General features: G+C 48.2%; 1 protein-coding gene across 1 annotated transcript in view; it reads left to right on the top strand.

Annotated features, from left to right (window-relative positions):
• Positions 1 to 14,348, top strand: part of igf2r (insulin-like growth factor 2 receptor) — a 29,378-nt gene that overhangs the window by 4,309 nt on the left and 10,721 nt on the right. Inside the window, exons 3-31 of the mRNA XM_076756093.1 lie at positions 383 to 501; positions 2,550 to 2,648; positions 3,470 to 3,602; positions 3,743 to 3,854; positions 3,938 to 4,046; positions 4,140 to 4,299; positions 5,102 to 5,282; positions 6,164 to 6,267; positions 6,675 to 6,839; positions 7,032 to 7,175; positions 7,285 to 7,437; positions 7,549 to 7,686; positions 7,787 to 7,937; positions 8,130 to 8,298; positions 8,397 to 8,512; positions 8,634 to 8,793; positions 8,916 to 9,092; positions 9,181 to 9,282; positions 9,415 to 9,516; positions 9,948 to 10,110; positions 10,680 to 10,853; positions 10,992 to 11,138; positions 11,305 to 11,483; positions 11,743 to 11,830; positions 11,971 to 12,174; positions 12,265 to 12,395; positions 12,763 to 12,866; positions 13,573 to 13,706; positions 13,795 to 13,994. Of these exons, the coding sequence (XP_076612208.1) occupies positions 383 to 501; positions 2,550 to 2,648; positions 3,470 to 3,602; positions 3,743 to 3,854; positions 3,938 to 4,046; positions 4,140 to 4,299; positions 5,102 to 5,282; positions 6,164 to 6,267; positions 6,675 to 6,839; positions 7,032 to 7,175; positions 7,285 to 7,437; positions 7,549 to 7,686; positions 7,787 to 7,937; positions 8,130 to 8,298; positions 8,397 to 8,512; positions 8,634 to 8,793; positions 8,916 to 9,092; positions 9,181 to 9,282; positions 9,415 to 9,516; positions 9,948 to 10,110; positions 10,680 to 10,853; positions 10,992 to 11,138; positions 11,305 to 11,483; positions 11,743 to 11,830; positions 11,971 to 12,174; positions 12,265 to 12,395; positions 12,763 to 12,866; positions 13,573 to 13,706; positions 13,795 to 13,994 (4,118 nt within the window). The remainder of the gene's footprint in view (positions 1 to 382; positions 502 to 2,549; positions 2,649 to 3,469; positions 3,603 to 3,742; positions 3,855 to 3,937; positions 4,047 to 4,139; positions 4,300 to 5,101; positions 5,283 to 6,163; positions 6,268 to 6,674; positions 6,840 to 7,031; positions 7,176 to 7,284; positions 7,438 to 7,548; positions 7,687 to 7,786; positions 7,938 to 8,129; positions 8,299 to 8,396; positions 8,513 to 8,633; positions 8,794 to 8,915; positions 9,093 to 9,180; positions 9,283 to 9,414; positions 9,517 to 9,947; positions 10,111 to 10,679; positions 10,854 to 10,991; positions 11,139 to 11,304; positions 11,484 to 11,742; positions 11,831 to 11,970; positions 12,175 to 12,264; positions 12,396 to 12,762; positions 12,867 to 13,572; positions 13,707 to 13,794; positions 13,995 to 14,348) is intronic.

Raw genomic sequence — 14,348 nt, 5'->3', positions numbered from 1 at the left:
TATTCTGCTGCAGTGACGTCCAGGGAAAGACAGCGTGAGAACGAGTGCGTGTGATGGCCAATCAGGCGGCTTTTATGGGGAATGAACAGACAACATGGAGGCAGTCTGGAGCCACGACGTTAAATTCATGGTGGACGGAGCAGCAGGTTGCTCTTTTTAGACACAGGCAGTGAATTCATTTCCATCATCAGTGTTCACCCAGACCATGACGCGATGTGAGATAAACGTTATTACATCTTTTTTTGGTTCCACCATGTTAGCATGATGAGCTTCAGTCGTCACAGTCGGCTTGTTTAACATGAGTGAAAGTCTACACACCTAATAAACAGCCCGAAGGCCCTGAATCACTTGTTGATGGTGTGTTTTTGTCTCCCATGTGCAGGCGATCTGTCCCTCCAGAGGATCTCCACCACGGTGCTGGATTACAACAACACAGAAAGATGTCCAGGAAGCAACAACAACGTCCAGTCCAGCATCAGCTTCCAGTGTGGGACGACCATGGTGAGACTCAGACGGGTCGTTTCTGCCGCAGGTCCAGGTGTTTGGTCTGGCAGGTGGAGGCCGGTGGTGGTGGCCTGAAGGTTCGAGGAGCGGAGGATACATCACAGTTTAAACGTCGGAATAAATGATTTAATAGTGATAATCAGGCATTTTATTTATAAGCGTCTTTCAAGTCTCCCAAGGTCCAAAGAACCAAAAAGTACAGTCAGTACTTTATAAAAGAAGAGCAATATTGTCGCGATACCAGAATTGTAAACTTTGATGTAAAACTAGTTCAAACAGACGACACTCGATCCCTCTTTCAGTGGGTTGTTTGCAGTCACGTGACGTTAAATTCAGACGGAGGGCAGGAAGTGAAAGCTGAAGCTTCTGACTGGGATAGTTTAGATGAAAATCAGAGCGTGAGCAACCGTAACCGACGCAGAACACCTGCATTTTGAGCGTTATAGTCACTTCCTGCCCTCCATCTGCAGTTTGTGCCACAACAAAAGAGAGATGTGACGTCGACCACAACAATAAGAAAAAAGTCCTGCGCGGATAAAAGAGGATTATTTTCTTTTTCCTTTCTTAAACGACCTGCACACACTCAACTGAAATCCAGATTTATTTATTCTTCATAGCTTCGCTCCTTTTGATACAACCAACCAGAATCCGCTGAGATCATTTTGAACACATTGCATCAGAAAGCTTCGATGCTTTGACAGCCGAAGCCTGCAGGTGGTTTTCAGGTGGAACATTTGGTGCTTTTGTTCTGATGTGTCAGTTCACACCTGGTCGTCGCCGTCCGTCCTGCACGTCAGGAGCTCGCTGTTCGGCAGTGGAAAACTTGATCAGCAGGTTGGTTTTATAGTTTGTAACAGGATGCTCATCTTAGTCAGAAACCTGGTTCAGGGTGTGCGTGCACAGCCGGTAATCAGGTTTGATCGGCAGGAATTCAGCTGCTTTGAGGTCTGCGCTGTGGTGGAAATGTTCCTGAGCTTTTGAATCATCTGTTGGACTCAAACAAAGATGAAACTCTTCACCCTCCAAATACTCTTCAGCTTCCATTGGACTCACATGTCAGTGAGCTGAAATTAAAGTTTGTCTGCTGTCGGCTGCAGCGAAGGAAGCGAATCTGAGTGGAAGTGATGCAGGACAACGACAGTCAGCTGCTCTGTTTCTGCTCTGTGGACTCGGCCGTGTTGGTCTGAGGTTTGGGGGGTGGGGGGTGGGGGGGGCTGACACCAACGTGTCATTTCCTGTCGAGTCACGATGTTTCTGTTGAAACAGCAGATGATGGTTCACAGAGTGTGAGGTGGAGAAATGAAAGTGGCTTTTTAATACAATTAATGCTGAAAGCTGCTGCTGTGATTTGTTTTAATGTTTGCTAGCAGACATTCAGGGATGTTGATGTTTAACTTTGACCTGATTTTAACTTCTAGAAACCTCTAATATCAGTTTGGTCTGCTAATAAAGTTTATTTGGTTAGAAATGAAACTGTCAGGTTTCTGTTTACCTGGATGTGTTGAATACGTCTGTTTCCTCATGCAGAGACAATCCTTCTTAAAGGACTGAAAGCTGCATGTTCATTAACCGGCAGTCTTCTTCTTCTTCTTCTTCTTCTTCTTCTTCTTCTTCTTCTCCTCCTCCTCTACCTTTCTTGGTGCTTTGCTGCATTATAACCACCTGCAGATCAGAGGAATAGAGTGAAGCCACTGGTAGAAATGTGCATCACATGAGAGCAAATGATGTGTAAAACCTTCGCCGTGCTCGGGTCAAAGCCGTGTTTTTGTTTGTGTTTTTTATAATTGTCATTCCTTCGTGGCCTTCAGCCAAAAAGTTCTCTCACAACATTTGAAATCGCCGAAGCGGCGCAGCAACATGCCGGATGAAGAGCGGGGATGAACAGCTCTTCTCTTGAACGAGCACTGAACCTTCAGCACACTGTGCTTGTTTCCACTCAGCTGGAAATGTGGACGCGAATTAAAAGTTCAGCATTTACATGAATTCCACTTGCTTCGTATGTTCGTGTTGTTCATTATTCATGTTCCCGTGTCTGTGTGCTGCAGGGAACCCCGGAGTTCGTCGCCGTGTCTCAGTGCGTGCATTACTTCGAGTGGAGGACCTACGCCGCCTGCAGGAACGATCGGTTCAAGCCACACAAAGAGGTACGTGGTGGAACAACTGATGGGCGACGGTTTCAGGTGTGTGGGGGGGCAACGACGCTGTGAAGGTGTGATATCAGAAACAATGAGAGGAGCTGAAGGTGGTCTTTCCTCTCAGCATGTGTTCATGAGCTGGAGGACGAGTCACATGTCGTCACAGTGTTTAAGTGTTAAAGTGAGCGCAGCGTGAAATGACTGAAAGAATGTGTGAAATGAATCAGATTTGCTCTGTTAGCAACAGATACGCGTCGGGGAAAATCAGACAATGAAATCATTATGGAACATTTTCGTTCATTTGTTTATCAGCAAAGTGCTTCTGTGAAAAAGTTTTGATTAATTAGTTAAAGTTCAATAAGAGGAGTCTGCTGGTCCGTAAATAACCTCTAATTCTCTAATGGTATTAAAGTTTCTTGTATCCTTAAACGTTACTGGCAGAGTTCTCAGTTTTATTCCATGTAAACTGTGCGGTGACACTGGTCTGTGATCTGTGGTCTGATCTGTGATCTGTGGTCTGATCTGTGATCTGTGATCTGTGATCTGATCTGTGGTCTGTGATCTGTGATCTGATCTGTGGTCTGTGATCTGTGGTCTGATCTGTGATCTGTGATCTGATCTGTGGTCTGATCTGTGATCTGTGATCTGTGATCTGGTCTGTGGTCTGTGATCTGTGATCTGTGATCTGTGGTCTGATCTGTGATCTGTGATCTGGTCTGTGGTCTGTGATCTGTGATCTGTGATCTGTGATCTGTGATCTGTGATCTTTGCCGTAAAGGACCGTGAACAAACACGATGAATCCGAGTCAAATGTCTGATCCTCCCTCCAGGTGCCCTGCTACGCCTTCGACTCAGACGGCAAGAAGCACGACCTCAACCCTCTGATCAAAGTGAGCGACGGCTACCTGGTGGACGACGGCGATGACAGCATCGACTTCTACATCAACCTCTGCCGAAGCCTCAGTGAGTAGCCGAGGGAGCTGCAGTGCTGAAGCTTCGGCGTCACGCTTGGCTGCTGTGCCGTGTGCTCGGTTTGATCCACATCAGCTGATTTCCTGTCACATTCAGACTCTCTTCTCTTCACCTTCCTCCTCCTCTCTCAGACCTTCCAGGTAAATCCTGCGCGGAGGGCTCTGCAGCCTGTCTGGTCACCAGTCAAGGCTCCTTCAACATGGGCTCTCCCTCCAAACAGCTGGAGCTGGTGTCCAGCGACAGGTTCGTTCCTCCTTCCCTGGACGGCAGGATCAACTCTGTCTGTCTTCTGTTAGCTTCGTTTGACGTGTGTCTCGTCTCTCCAGGCTCAGGTTACAGTATGAAGTCGACGCCGGTTCTTCTCCTCCAGAAATCTGCAACGGGCACAATCCTGCCGTCACCATCACGCTCATCTGTCCGTCAAGCAGACATTCAGTAGGTCACACACACTCGTACACACACCTACACATCCATCATCAGCGGTTTTGTTTGGTTTTCATGCTTTTCTGGTGCCGTCGGGTTCCTTAGGGCAGCACTCCGAAGATGACGGCGGGGCTGAACTGTCGTTACGAGGTGGACTGGGTGACTGAGTACGCGTGTCACAGAGACTATCTGGAGAGCCACTCCTGCAAACTGACGAGCGAACAGCACGACCTGTCCATCGACCTGACGCCTCTCACCTCCACCGGTAAGCACTTCTTCAACCGGGGATCTCAAAGACTCCAGGTCCAGTCCAGCCTGTGAGACGAGCCCCCCACCTGTACCCCCGTCTGTCCCAAAAACACTAATTTGTCCCTTTTATTTTGAAGTCATCATTTCCTGTTTATAGCAAGGCTGCACAGATATGTCACAACTTGAAAACTCAAACACTTTAATGATGATAAACTTTATTCGCACAGCTCCATTCACACAGCAGTTGCAGCTCAAAGTGTTTTATAGGAAAGAAATCACATGCACCAAGTGAGGGAAGACATAAAAACATAAAAATAGATCACATGGAACACATAAAATCCAGAAAATACAACATTTTAAGAGAAGCACAGAAGTTTCAGGTCAGGACACAAACCTGATATTATTGTGTTTAGTTTTATTCATGTGTTCATTAAAAGAACCAGCGTCTTCATCGCTGCTCGTCAACGCTCAGGCGTTCCCTCTCTTTTATTATCCACTCTGACATATTTAACCCTCATGAGTCACCGGCTCATCGTGCTGCTTTAAATACGACGGTCAGAGGAAGTAGCTCGATGAGTAAACTGTACTGACCTTCCTGCTTTGTGTCAGCTCACTGTTGGTGATAGAAGAAGCCTTTTCCTCTGTGTGTGTGTGTGTGTGTGTGTGTGTGTGTGTGTGTGTGTGTGTGTGTCCGTCCTGATGTCTGAGGGACACGCTGCATCTCCTGCTCATGTTGAGACATACAGACTGATGATGATGATGATGATGATGGGTGTGTGTGTGTGTGTGTGTGTGTGTGTGTGTGTGTGTGCCTCCAGGTTATTCGTACAGTGCACACTCTGGGCCCGCTGACGATGAAAGCTACGTCTACTACCTGAACGTGTGTGGAGAGCTCCCCGCCAAAGAATGCGGCGAGGACAAGTTCGTGTCGTCCTGCCAGGTGAAGAAGTCTGCAGGAGTGAAGAAGGTGGCTGGAAAATATCAGAACCAGACGTTACGGTAACGTGTGACCGATGTCAAACTTTTTATTAACCTTTAAATGTCTCCATAAACTTTGCAGTCGTTGGACGCCACATGTGAACGCCACGAGAGCTAATGTTAGCTAATGTTAGCTAATGTTAGCATGGCTGTGTTAGTCAGGTCACTGGATTCATGATTAACGTGCACTCGCACTGAAGTTAAACTGTATTTTATCCAGTCACAGTTCAACATTTCAGTGGTTTAATCACAGAAGGAGCAGGAGACACGAAGCTAACTGACTCTGAAGAGTCTTTGGTTCGTTGTTTTTATGTCACAGTTATTAAAGATTCAAGGTTTTATGAATGAAAACTAATCAAATGACGCCGTTAAACTGTGAACCTGCTGATACTGAAACCTGAAGCTTTAACTCGCCGTTGCTTCATTGATTGTGTAAATATTAGATTCAGCTGTTTTCCGTTGGATACTTGTTTTACTTGTTTCAGTATTATTGGAACAGTATTTCACATAACGTGGCTGAAACTGAACAGGCATCACACACACACACACACACACACACACACACACACACACACACACACACACACACACACACACACACACACACACACACACACACACACACGGCTGCCCAGCTTCGCATAGTTCAACCCTCCTCGTTTGTGCAGCATCCAGAAGGTTCTGTTTGGTCATTATTTCGTCGTCTGTCATGAAGTCCACAAACAAAAGAGAAAAATGCCGTCTGATGAATTTACCACACGAACTCCTGCTCAATCAACCTTCATGTGACTTTTAAAAAATGATTCCCCCAATTTTTAGGTAGCAAACGGTTGAGTTTTCCTGATATGTGAGACGTGCTCTGTTGTCATATTCGCTAAGCCTCCCCCATGTTTCATCTTCAGGTATTCAGATGGAGATCTGACTCTGATCTACCCAGATGGCGCCAGATGCTCCACCGGCTTCCAGAGAATGACCATGATCAACTTTGAGTGCAACAAGACTGCATGTGAGACGGACACACTGTTTGTTTTAGATCTAACGTTTCTGTCTGTCGCTCTGGCGCCTTCCAGTGGTAGCATGGAGAATCGCACCGTGGCAGACGTTATGCAGGCTGAGAACATGGTTAACTTTCTTTATGATTGTCTTTCTACTGTAAATCCTGCACACACAGTTTGTGCTGTACGTGATTCACAGTGTCTCATCACTCATTTAACTTCACTGAACCAACATTTACAGATTAAAATAAGAAAAATGTGACCTCTTTAATGTTCTTCCTATGCAGTTTTTCCTCTAATGTGCAACAAAATGTATTAAATTACTTGTATAATTTCCAGATTGTTCCATTTATACCAAGTTGTTGGACAGGTGGACTCGCGCCTGAACTTAATTGACGCTTTGACGTGTTTTCTGCAGCTAACGGCGGGCGAGGGGCTCCAGTTTTCACCGGCGAGACAGACTGCACTTATTACTTTGACTGGGAGACGGCCTTCGCCTGCGTCAAGGAGAAGGAGGATCTGCTGTGTCGAACCAGAGACGGCAACAAACACTATGACCTTTCACCCCTCACGAGATTCCCTGGTGAGTTTAACGGGATTACAGTCGCTCAGCAGTGCAGGTGATGTCCAGCCTGAATGAGGTTTGTATTACATGTGTTAACTCTGCAGAGGGAAATGCTTCCTGATAAACGCTCAATATTTGTCTCTATAAAGCAAACAGCTGTGGTCATTTTCACTCAGTACAATCGTCACCTCGCTCTGCGTCTCGCTTCAGGGTCAGATGACGTCGGGAACTGGGAGGCGGTGGATGATCAGTCTCCAAAGTCGGGCTCTCGTTTCTACCTGAATGTCTGTCACAAAGTCATCCAGTCGGGAGGTGCTGCCGGCTGCCCGCCCAACGCCTCCATCTGCGCCGTGGGTAAGAGTGTGGGTTTCTAAAGGCTGAATCATTGAAGAGCCACACCTGAGCAACACTTTCCTGCACTGCAGCAAACGTGACCGCGTCGTTTGCTGACTGTCTGTTTCAGATAAGGATCACAAGGCCATCAGTCTGGGCAGCTTCCTCTCAGCTCCCCATAAGGCTGAAATAGGAAATGACATCAGGCTGGTGTACACTGACGGACATTTCTGCAATGAAAAGATGAGGATTAAAACCATGCTGACCCTCAAGTGCCAGCCAGGTAGGCTGAGCACATAAAAGCATTTCTCTTCAGTGTTTTCTTATTTTCTCTCTCAGTGCTGTTGTGATGTTGTTTGTTGCTACTCCTCCTTTTCTCCTTCTGGTCTTGCAGGAGATCTGAGGAGCGCCCCCGTCCTTCGCAGAGTTTCATCTGACGGATGTGTTTACGAGTTGGAGTGGTACACGGCCGCCGCCTGCGTCCTCTCCAAGACGCAGGGAGACAACTGCAAGGTGGAGGACCCTCAGGCCGGTACGACGTAAACACGGCGCGCTGATCGACCTCGCTGCATTCATCCCATTGGACCAAACGCTGACGAGTCCTCCTCTCACTGTCCTCTGTCACCCCACAGAATTCTCCTTCGACTTGTCGCCTCTCAACAAAGCCGACGGCGGCTTCTACAACCTGACCAGCGGCAGCTATGACTACTACATCAACGTCTGCGGCCCCGTCAAAGCTGCCAGCTGTCCTGAAAAGGCCGGAGCGTGTCAGGTGGAAAAGAGGTGAGAGGGCGCCAAGGAACGAGCAAGTTGAACATTAATGTTCAGTCTGTACATAAATACAGAATCCGTGCACTGTGAAGTTCTGGGATTTTTTTCAATATGTTCATCAAACTGTTCATAGAAATCTGGGAGATAAAATGAGCCCAGCTGCACAGATGACGCGCTGACTCGGCTCTTATTATGTTTCTTCAGTTCTTGGAGTCTCGGGGAAGCAAACTCCCGCCTGTCGTACTACAACGGCCTGATCCAGCTGACCTACGCTAACGGCTCCCATTACAACAACAAGCAGCAGACGCTCAGATCCACGCTCATCTCCTTCCTCTGCGACCCAGAAGCTGGAGCTGGAAAACCTGAATTCCAGGTGAACCCTCCCTGCTGTGTCCTCTCAGGGTTTAAGCTGTCTTCACGCTGTTGGTGCCGTCTTCATCTTTACTGTTTAATCTCGTTTTATGAATCCAGACTGAGGACAACTTCACCTATAACTTCCGCTGGTATACATCCTACGCATGTCCCGAAAGGCCTCACGAGTGTTTGGTGACAGACCCCGATACTCTCGACCAGTACGACTTATCCAGGTGATGCATGGAAACGCATTGTTCCACGTCCAGTGAATTCATCAAGATGTAAAACAAAAACACTCTTCTTCTTAACACCCCTCCTCCTCCTCACCTCCTCTTCGCCTTCTTCTGCCTCCAGCTTGTCGCGCTCCACCTCCAGTAGCAACTGGCAGGCCATGGACTTGTCTGACACCAAGGACCCGAGGAAGTACTACATCAACGTCTGTCGGCCAATCATCGCTGTCCCAGGCTGCGACCAACACGCGTCCGTCTGCCAGATGAAGTACATATACGAGCAGGTCTGTCACAACTTAGAAACTGAAACTCAGAGGACCTGAACTGTCGGTCCTTCTCCTGAAAATTCATAACGAACGTCCACCACCGACTGACGGCTGTATTGTCTCCTCCTCTCTGTCCTCAGGGCTCTCCGAAGGAGGTCGTGTCAGTCAAAAACATGGGCATCTCCAAGCGGGGGCCGATCATCGAGGGTCGGGACCGGCTGCTGCTGGAGTTCACAGACGGCTCTGAATGCATATCGGACGGCCAGAAGCTCACCTACACGACGCGCATCCACCTGGTCTGCTCCAGAGGGTCTCAGGTGAGCGTGGCGTACGATGACGTGGAGCGCTTCCTGTTAGCGCCGGACGTTTTTCACGTGTCTGAGATGTTTGTTTGTCACCGTGCAGTCAATGAGCCCGTGGTTCCTGATGTACCAGAACTGCACTGCCAACTTCAGGTGGGAGACCAGAGCGGCGTGCGCCATCACCACCACCACCACCAAGAACAACGTGAGTCCACCTCCAACACTCTCATCTCCCACTGTTTAACTCCCTTCTGCTCTCTGATAAGACGATTACATTAGTACAATATTTGGAAAGATTAAAAACACGTTTGGCTGAGATGACGTCTTTGTGTCTCAGAGCTGTGCTGTGGTCGACCCCAACACCGGCTTTGAGTTCAACCTCCAGGTTCTGGCCTCTAAGACCGGATACAAGACCAGCGCGAATGGGAAAAACTTCCTGGTAAGACGAGGTGTTGACGGCGTTCTGCCAGCAGAGGGCGATGTCTCATGCACCGTTTGAGTGCAGCCAACAGTCAACAGAGCACAAGTTAATGTCCTTAAATTTTGTATATCATGTTTGTTGTGATGGGAGACAAAATAAATATTTACAGTTTCTAAACATTTTAAGGTTTTCCCTGAAAAATGACTCGAATGAAGCGAACATCATACCTCCATAACGTTCTGAAACTCATCATTCATCTTTTAAATTTAGCAGAAGGTTCACTTGGACTCAAGGGTGAACTGATTTCTGGTCAAAGGTCAAAGGTCAATGTGACCTACACGAAACGTTTTTGATCATAAAGCAAGTTTCAAACGCTAATTATGACCAAGTTTCACTCAGGAACTGAAGGCAGATTGTAAGTCTGATCCCTCCTTCGTACCACCCTGCAGGTGAACATCTGCACAGACGTGGCAGAGTGTGGACAGGGCATGGCTGGCTGTGAGCTGGAGGACGGCCATCCCCTGAGCCCGGTGGGGGTGGAGAAGACCCTGGAGTACTCCACTGACGGCCTGCTCCAACTAACATATAAGGGACGGCAGGACGATCCCAAAGGTACCTGAGACGTGTAATCCTGATTTATATTCACAGTCACAGAGATGTTTGATCAAAATGTCCAGAACTGATAAAACCATGAAGGGTTTAAGATGGTTGGGGGCTGACTGCGCCTCCTCAGATGTACTAAAAGAACTTAAAGCAAAGGGTTGTCCTGTAATCTGTCTGTTACTGTACTGAGTTATGGAGCAACGCCGCCTGAGGAGGATCGTACAGGTTGAAACGTCGCCTCTCTGAAGGAGGAGTAAATGATTGATTGATAAATGATTCGTGTGCAGAGCTTTGTGGTTTGTGCTCAGATCACAGAGCGAACGTCAGTGTCGGCCTCCAGCTGCTTAACTGCTCGTGTGGCTGCTGGAGTAGAAAGGACGTAACAGACTGAAGTGACAGATGTCACAGCAGACAAATGTCAGCATTCAGTCATCAGTCAGGAGCAAACGTTCAGCTGGAGAACACGCAGACACGGCAGAGCGAGTCACACCGAGCTGAGAGGACGTACACACTGATGTCAAAGTACTGAACATGAATTTTAACGACGTTTTCTCCACTTCTGTCTCCTTCCTCATCAGCTCCTCTGGACACCTTCATCATTAATTTCGTGTGCGATCCAAACTCTCACCCCGGATCATTGAAACTCCTGCGAGAGGAGCTGAGTTCTTCTGACCACGTGGTCCACGACGTCTTCTTTGAGTTCTCCACGGCTCTGGCCTGCGTGCCTGCTCCGGTCGACTGCCAGATCATCGGTATGAACGCACACACACGTTCAGACGTGAGACGATGTCCACAGAGCAGATGGCCTGGTTGTCTTTATGTAGGACAGTGAAGACATTTGAAAAACAGGACTGGTTGTTTTGTTGGCCTCACGCTCGTCTCACCTGCAGATTCTCACGGTAATGAGTACGACCTGAGTCACCTGATCCGGAATGCGGACGACAGCCCCTGGATCGCCATCGATCCTGAAGGGGTCAAGTCAGGCACCTTTTACATCAACATCTGCAAACCCCTCCCTCCTCTGAAGGACTGTCCAGGTCAGTGTGCTTGGCCGTGGTCTTCACCTGGTCCACCTGCACCTTCACCTGATGACTCGAATGGTTCAGTCTGGAAAGAAGAAATCATTCTCAAACTGGGGAATTGTTCAATATTTCGTTCTTCCTGTCAGACTGTTGTTCAGCATTTTCTTCTTCTTCTCTCCAGTGGGTCCTTTGGGCGCTTGTGGTCTGATTGGTGGAAAGAGTTACAACCTGGGATACGTCCAGTCCAGCCCTCAGGCGGCGGAGGACGGCTCCATCAGCATCGTGTACCAGAACGGAGACCGGTGCGGTTCCACATCCCACCACTCCACACGCATCATCCTCCAGTGCGACGACAACCCCGTGAGTGTTACAGCCGCCTCCCAGTGTCACCAGCAGCGTCTCCACAGGAGCTTTCTATCACGATGAGCAGCACGGCTGTGCTCCGTCTGTGTTTACACAGGATGTTATCGCTCAGAGGCCAGCGCACAAACACTGAAGTTATACCTGTAAAGCAGACCACGGTCGACTTGAAGTACAAAAAACCTTTCCGGTCATTCATGTGAAAGACAAATGAAACTTGGATCAGACTGAAATTTCTTTGTGCCTGTCTGGTTTCCAGGGCTCCCCCATGTTTGACCGTAAAGACGGCTGTGAGTATGTGTTCATCTGGAGGACGTCCGAGGCCTGTCCCATCAGGAAGTCTAAAGGTAAAACTGTGTGTGTGTGTGTGTGTGAGGCTGTGGAGGCCAGTTACTGAGGCCGTGATGAAAATTTCACTTCATCACGTATATTTATTAAACCACGATGAAGGAGAGACGAGACTCACTGCCCAAACTCGTCCTCCCAGGTACTGACTGCCGGGTTCGTGACCCCAGGAGTGGCTACGAGTTTGACCTGAGCTCTCTGAAGGGTAAAGATTACCCCGTCAGGAGCGATAAGTACATCTACCACCTGTCGGTCTGCGAGGGTCTGCAGAGAGGCATCTGCACCCACAAAGGCGCCGACGCTGTCGCCTCCTGCCAGGTGGACGGAAACAACCAGAAGATTGGAGGTACGGACCTGCAACAGCCGACCAAAACCACCCGAACACGCTGATGTTTGATTAAACTCTGTGCGTATGAATCTGTGTGCGTGTGCGCAGGAATGGCAAACCACGTCCTGAGTTATGTGGGAGATCAGCTCATCCTGAACTACACTGATGGAGATACCTGCCACCGGATCTACAACAGATCCACAGAGATCTACTTCTCCTGCCACCCTGACAGGAAACCTGTGAGTTTCACACAAACACAGAAAACCAGCTGATCCTGCAGCTCTTATTGGCCTTTAATGGACTGAGAGTCAAAAAATCTAATTAGCCTGTGCAAAATAATCTGGCAGACTGACTGGTGATTTGACCTTGAGGGAAATTTGCTCCTAAAAGTTTGATTTTTGTAGTTTGCTTCACTCGAAAGCATCAGACAGATGCTGCAAAGCTGCCTGAATGTCACAGTCTTTGCAGCATTTGTGGAGCTGCTGGGGATGATTATCGGTGACTGAAGTTGTTGAAAGCCTGAATTGAACGTACGAACGAGCCAGGCTCATCCCAGCTCTTCAGCGACGGTGGCTAACTGTGTCTTGTGTTGCTTCACTTGCTCAGGGAGTGCCAGAGTTTATCAAGGAGACTCCAGACTGCACCTACCTGTTCAGCTGGCCCACCGCTCTGGCCTGCATCCCCGTCAAAACCTCCAGCTGCTCCTACAAGTAACGACCCTCCGCCACCTCCCATATGTCATCCTCCTCTCGCCGCTTCTCCTCTTCCTCCGTTTGTTTATGCAGACTTCTCATCCAGTGTTTCTCATTTCCTGAAAGTGTTCTTCAGCTGTCTGCTTCACGCCTGCGTAGTTTTAGGTTGGATAGTTGATCAGAGCAGCAGCTTAAATTCATTTCAGGGATTCATCAAAATACTGTGAACAACGCTGTTGTTATAAAGAGGAGCAGCACAGCTAACAGGACAAAGACGCTGTTTCTTTTTGAATGTGGCAAAAGCTTTTCAGTTTTAAGTGAATAGATTCAATACTTGATATGTATTTCTGGAAAGCTTTGTTGTAATTGGAGGCCTCAGAGTTCCTCATTCTCTTTCTCTTTGACATCTTAAATGGGAATTTTTCAAGGATCTTTCTATTAATGAAAGAAATACAAGAGCAGAATGTGCAGCATTCTGCCAAAATAAATGTTTCCCAGATTTGATTTGAAGTTGTTTCTGCTCTTCTCTTCGAGTGATTGCAGGGGCTCAGAAAAGGCTTATTGTTGAGTCATAAACGGGGCTCATAAATCAGTTTTTTAGATGTTGTTCTCTGCTGGTATTTGACCAGACAACACTGACAAATCTGTGACCATCGCTGACAGAAACAAGCTGCACAGACCTTGAACACAGATGAATTTTCTCTTTTGTCTGCTGTGTCCTCAGCGATGGACAGGGCCACTCGTACGACCTCTCTCCTCTGGCTTTGGAGTCCAGAAACTGGCTGGTGGAGGCGTCCACAGACGACACAACCAAACAGTTTTACATCAACGTCTGCAGGTCGCTGGTGCAGCAGGGAGGTGGGTTTGCTCATGCCAACACACTGCAGCATCCAACATGAACTTTCTTTAGACAGTCCACAGCTGAGCCTCTGCTCGCCGTCCACAGGCTCGTGGAAGTGTCCCTCCAGTGCAGCGTCCTGTCTGAAGGTCGGAGATGAGTATGTGAGTCTGGGGCAGGTGGAGTCTGGTCCCACGTGGGACAAAACTGTCCTGAAGCTGCAGTACACCAGCGGCCAGGCCTGTCCCAACGACAGAGGACGCAACAGGAGCACCATCATCCGCTTCAAGTGCGACAGAGACAAAGTGGTGAGGGACACGTACTCAGTGAGAGCATCAGGACGAGCGGAGTGGACGTTTGATGATGTTCGTTAGAAACAAAAAGACAGAGGGAGTGAATGATGGGAGAATGAAGTCAGTGAAGGAGAGAAGTGAAACTCTTTGTTACGAAAAAAAACCTCAAACACATCAGCAGATCGCCAGTTTCCTCTTCTGTATTTCTCCTTTCCATCAATACAACTCAGACATCCGAGTCAGCAGCAGTCAAACCACAGAACGAGTCTCTCATCGTGTGAGCGGCTGTTCTTCACTCGACCTCTGTGGCTCTGATTTGCCTCATCTTAGTTCCTGGTTTAGCTCCTGAGTTCACTTCCTGTGGCCTCA

Source organism: Chaetodon auriga, chromosome 18 (genome assembly GCF_051107435.1).
Source record: "Chaetodon auriga isolate fChaAug3 chromosome 18, fChaAug3.hap1, whole genome shotgun sequence".
In the NCBI taxonomy this organism is placed as follows: Eukaryota; Metazoa; Chordata; class Actinopteri; order Chaetodontiformes; family Chaetodontidae; genus Chaetodon; species Chaetodon auriga.
Note: the sequence above shows the minus strand (reverse complement) of the source record. Positions and strands in the feature narration are given on the sequence as shown.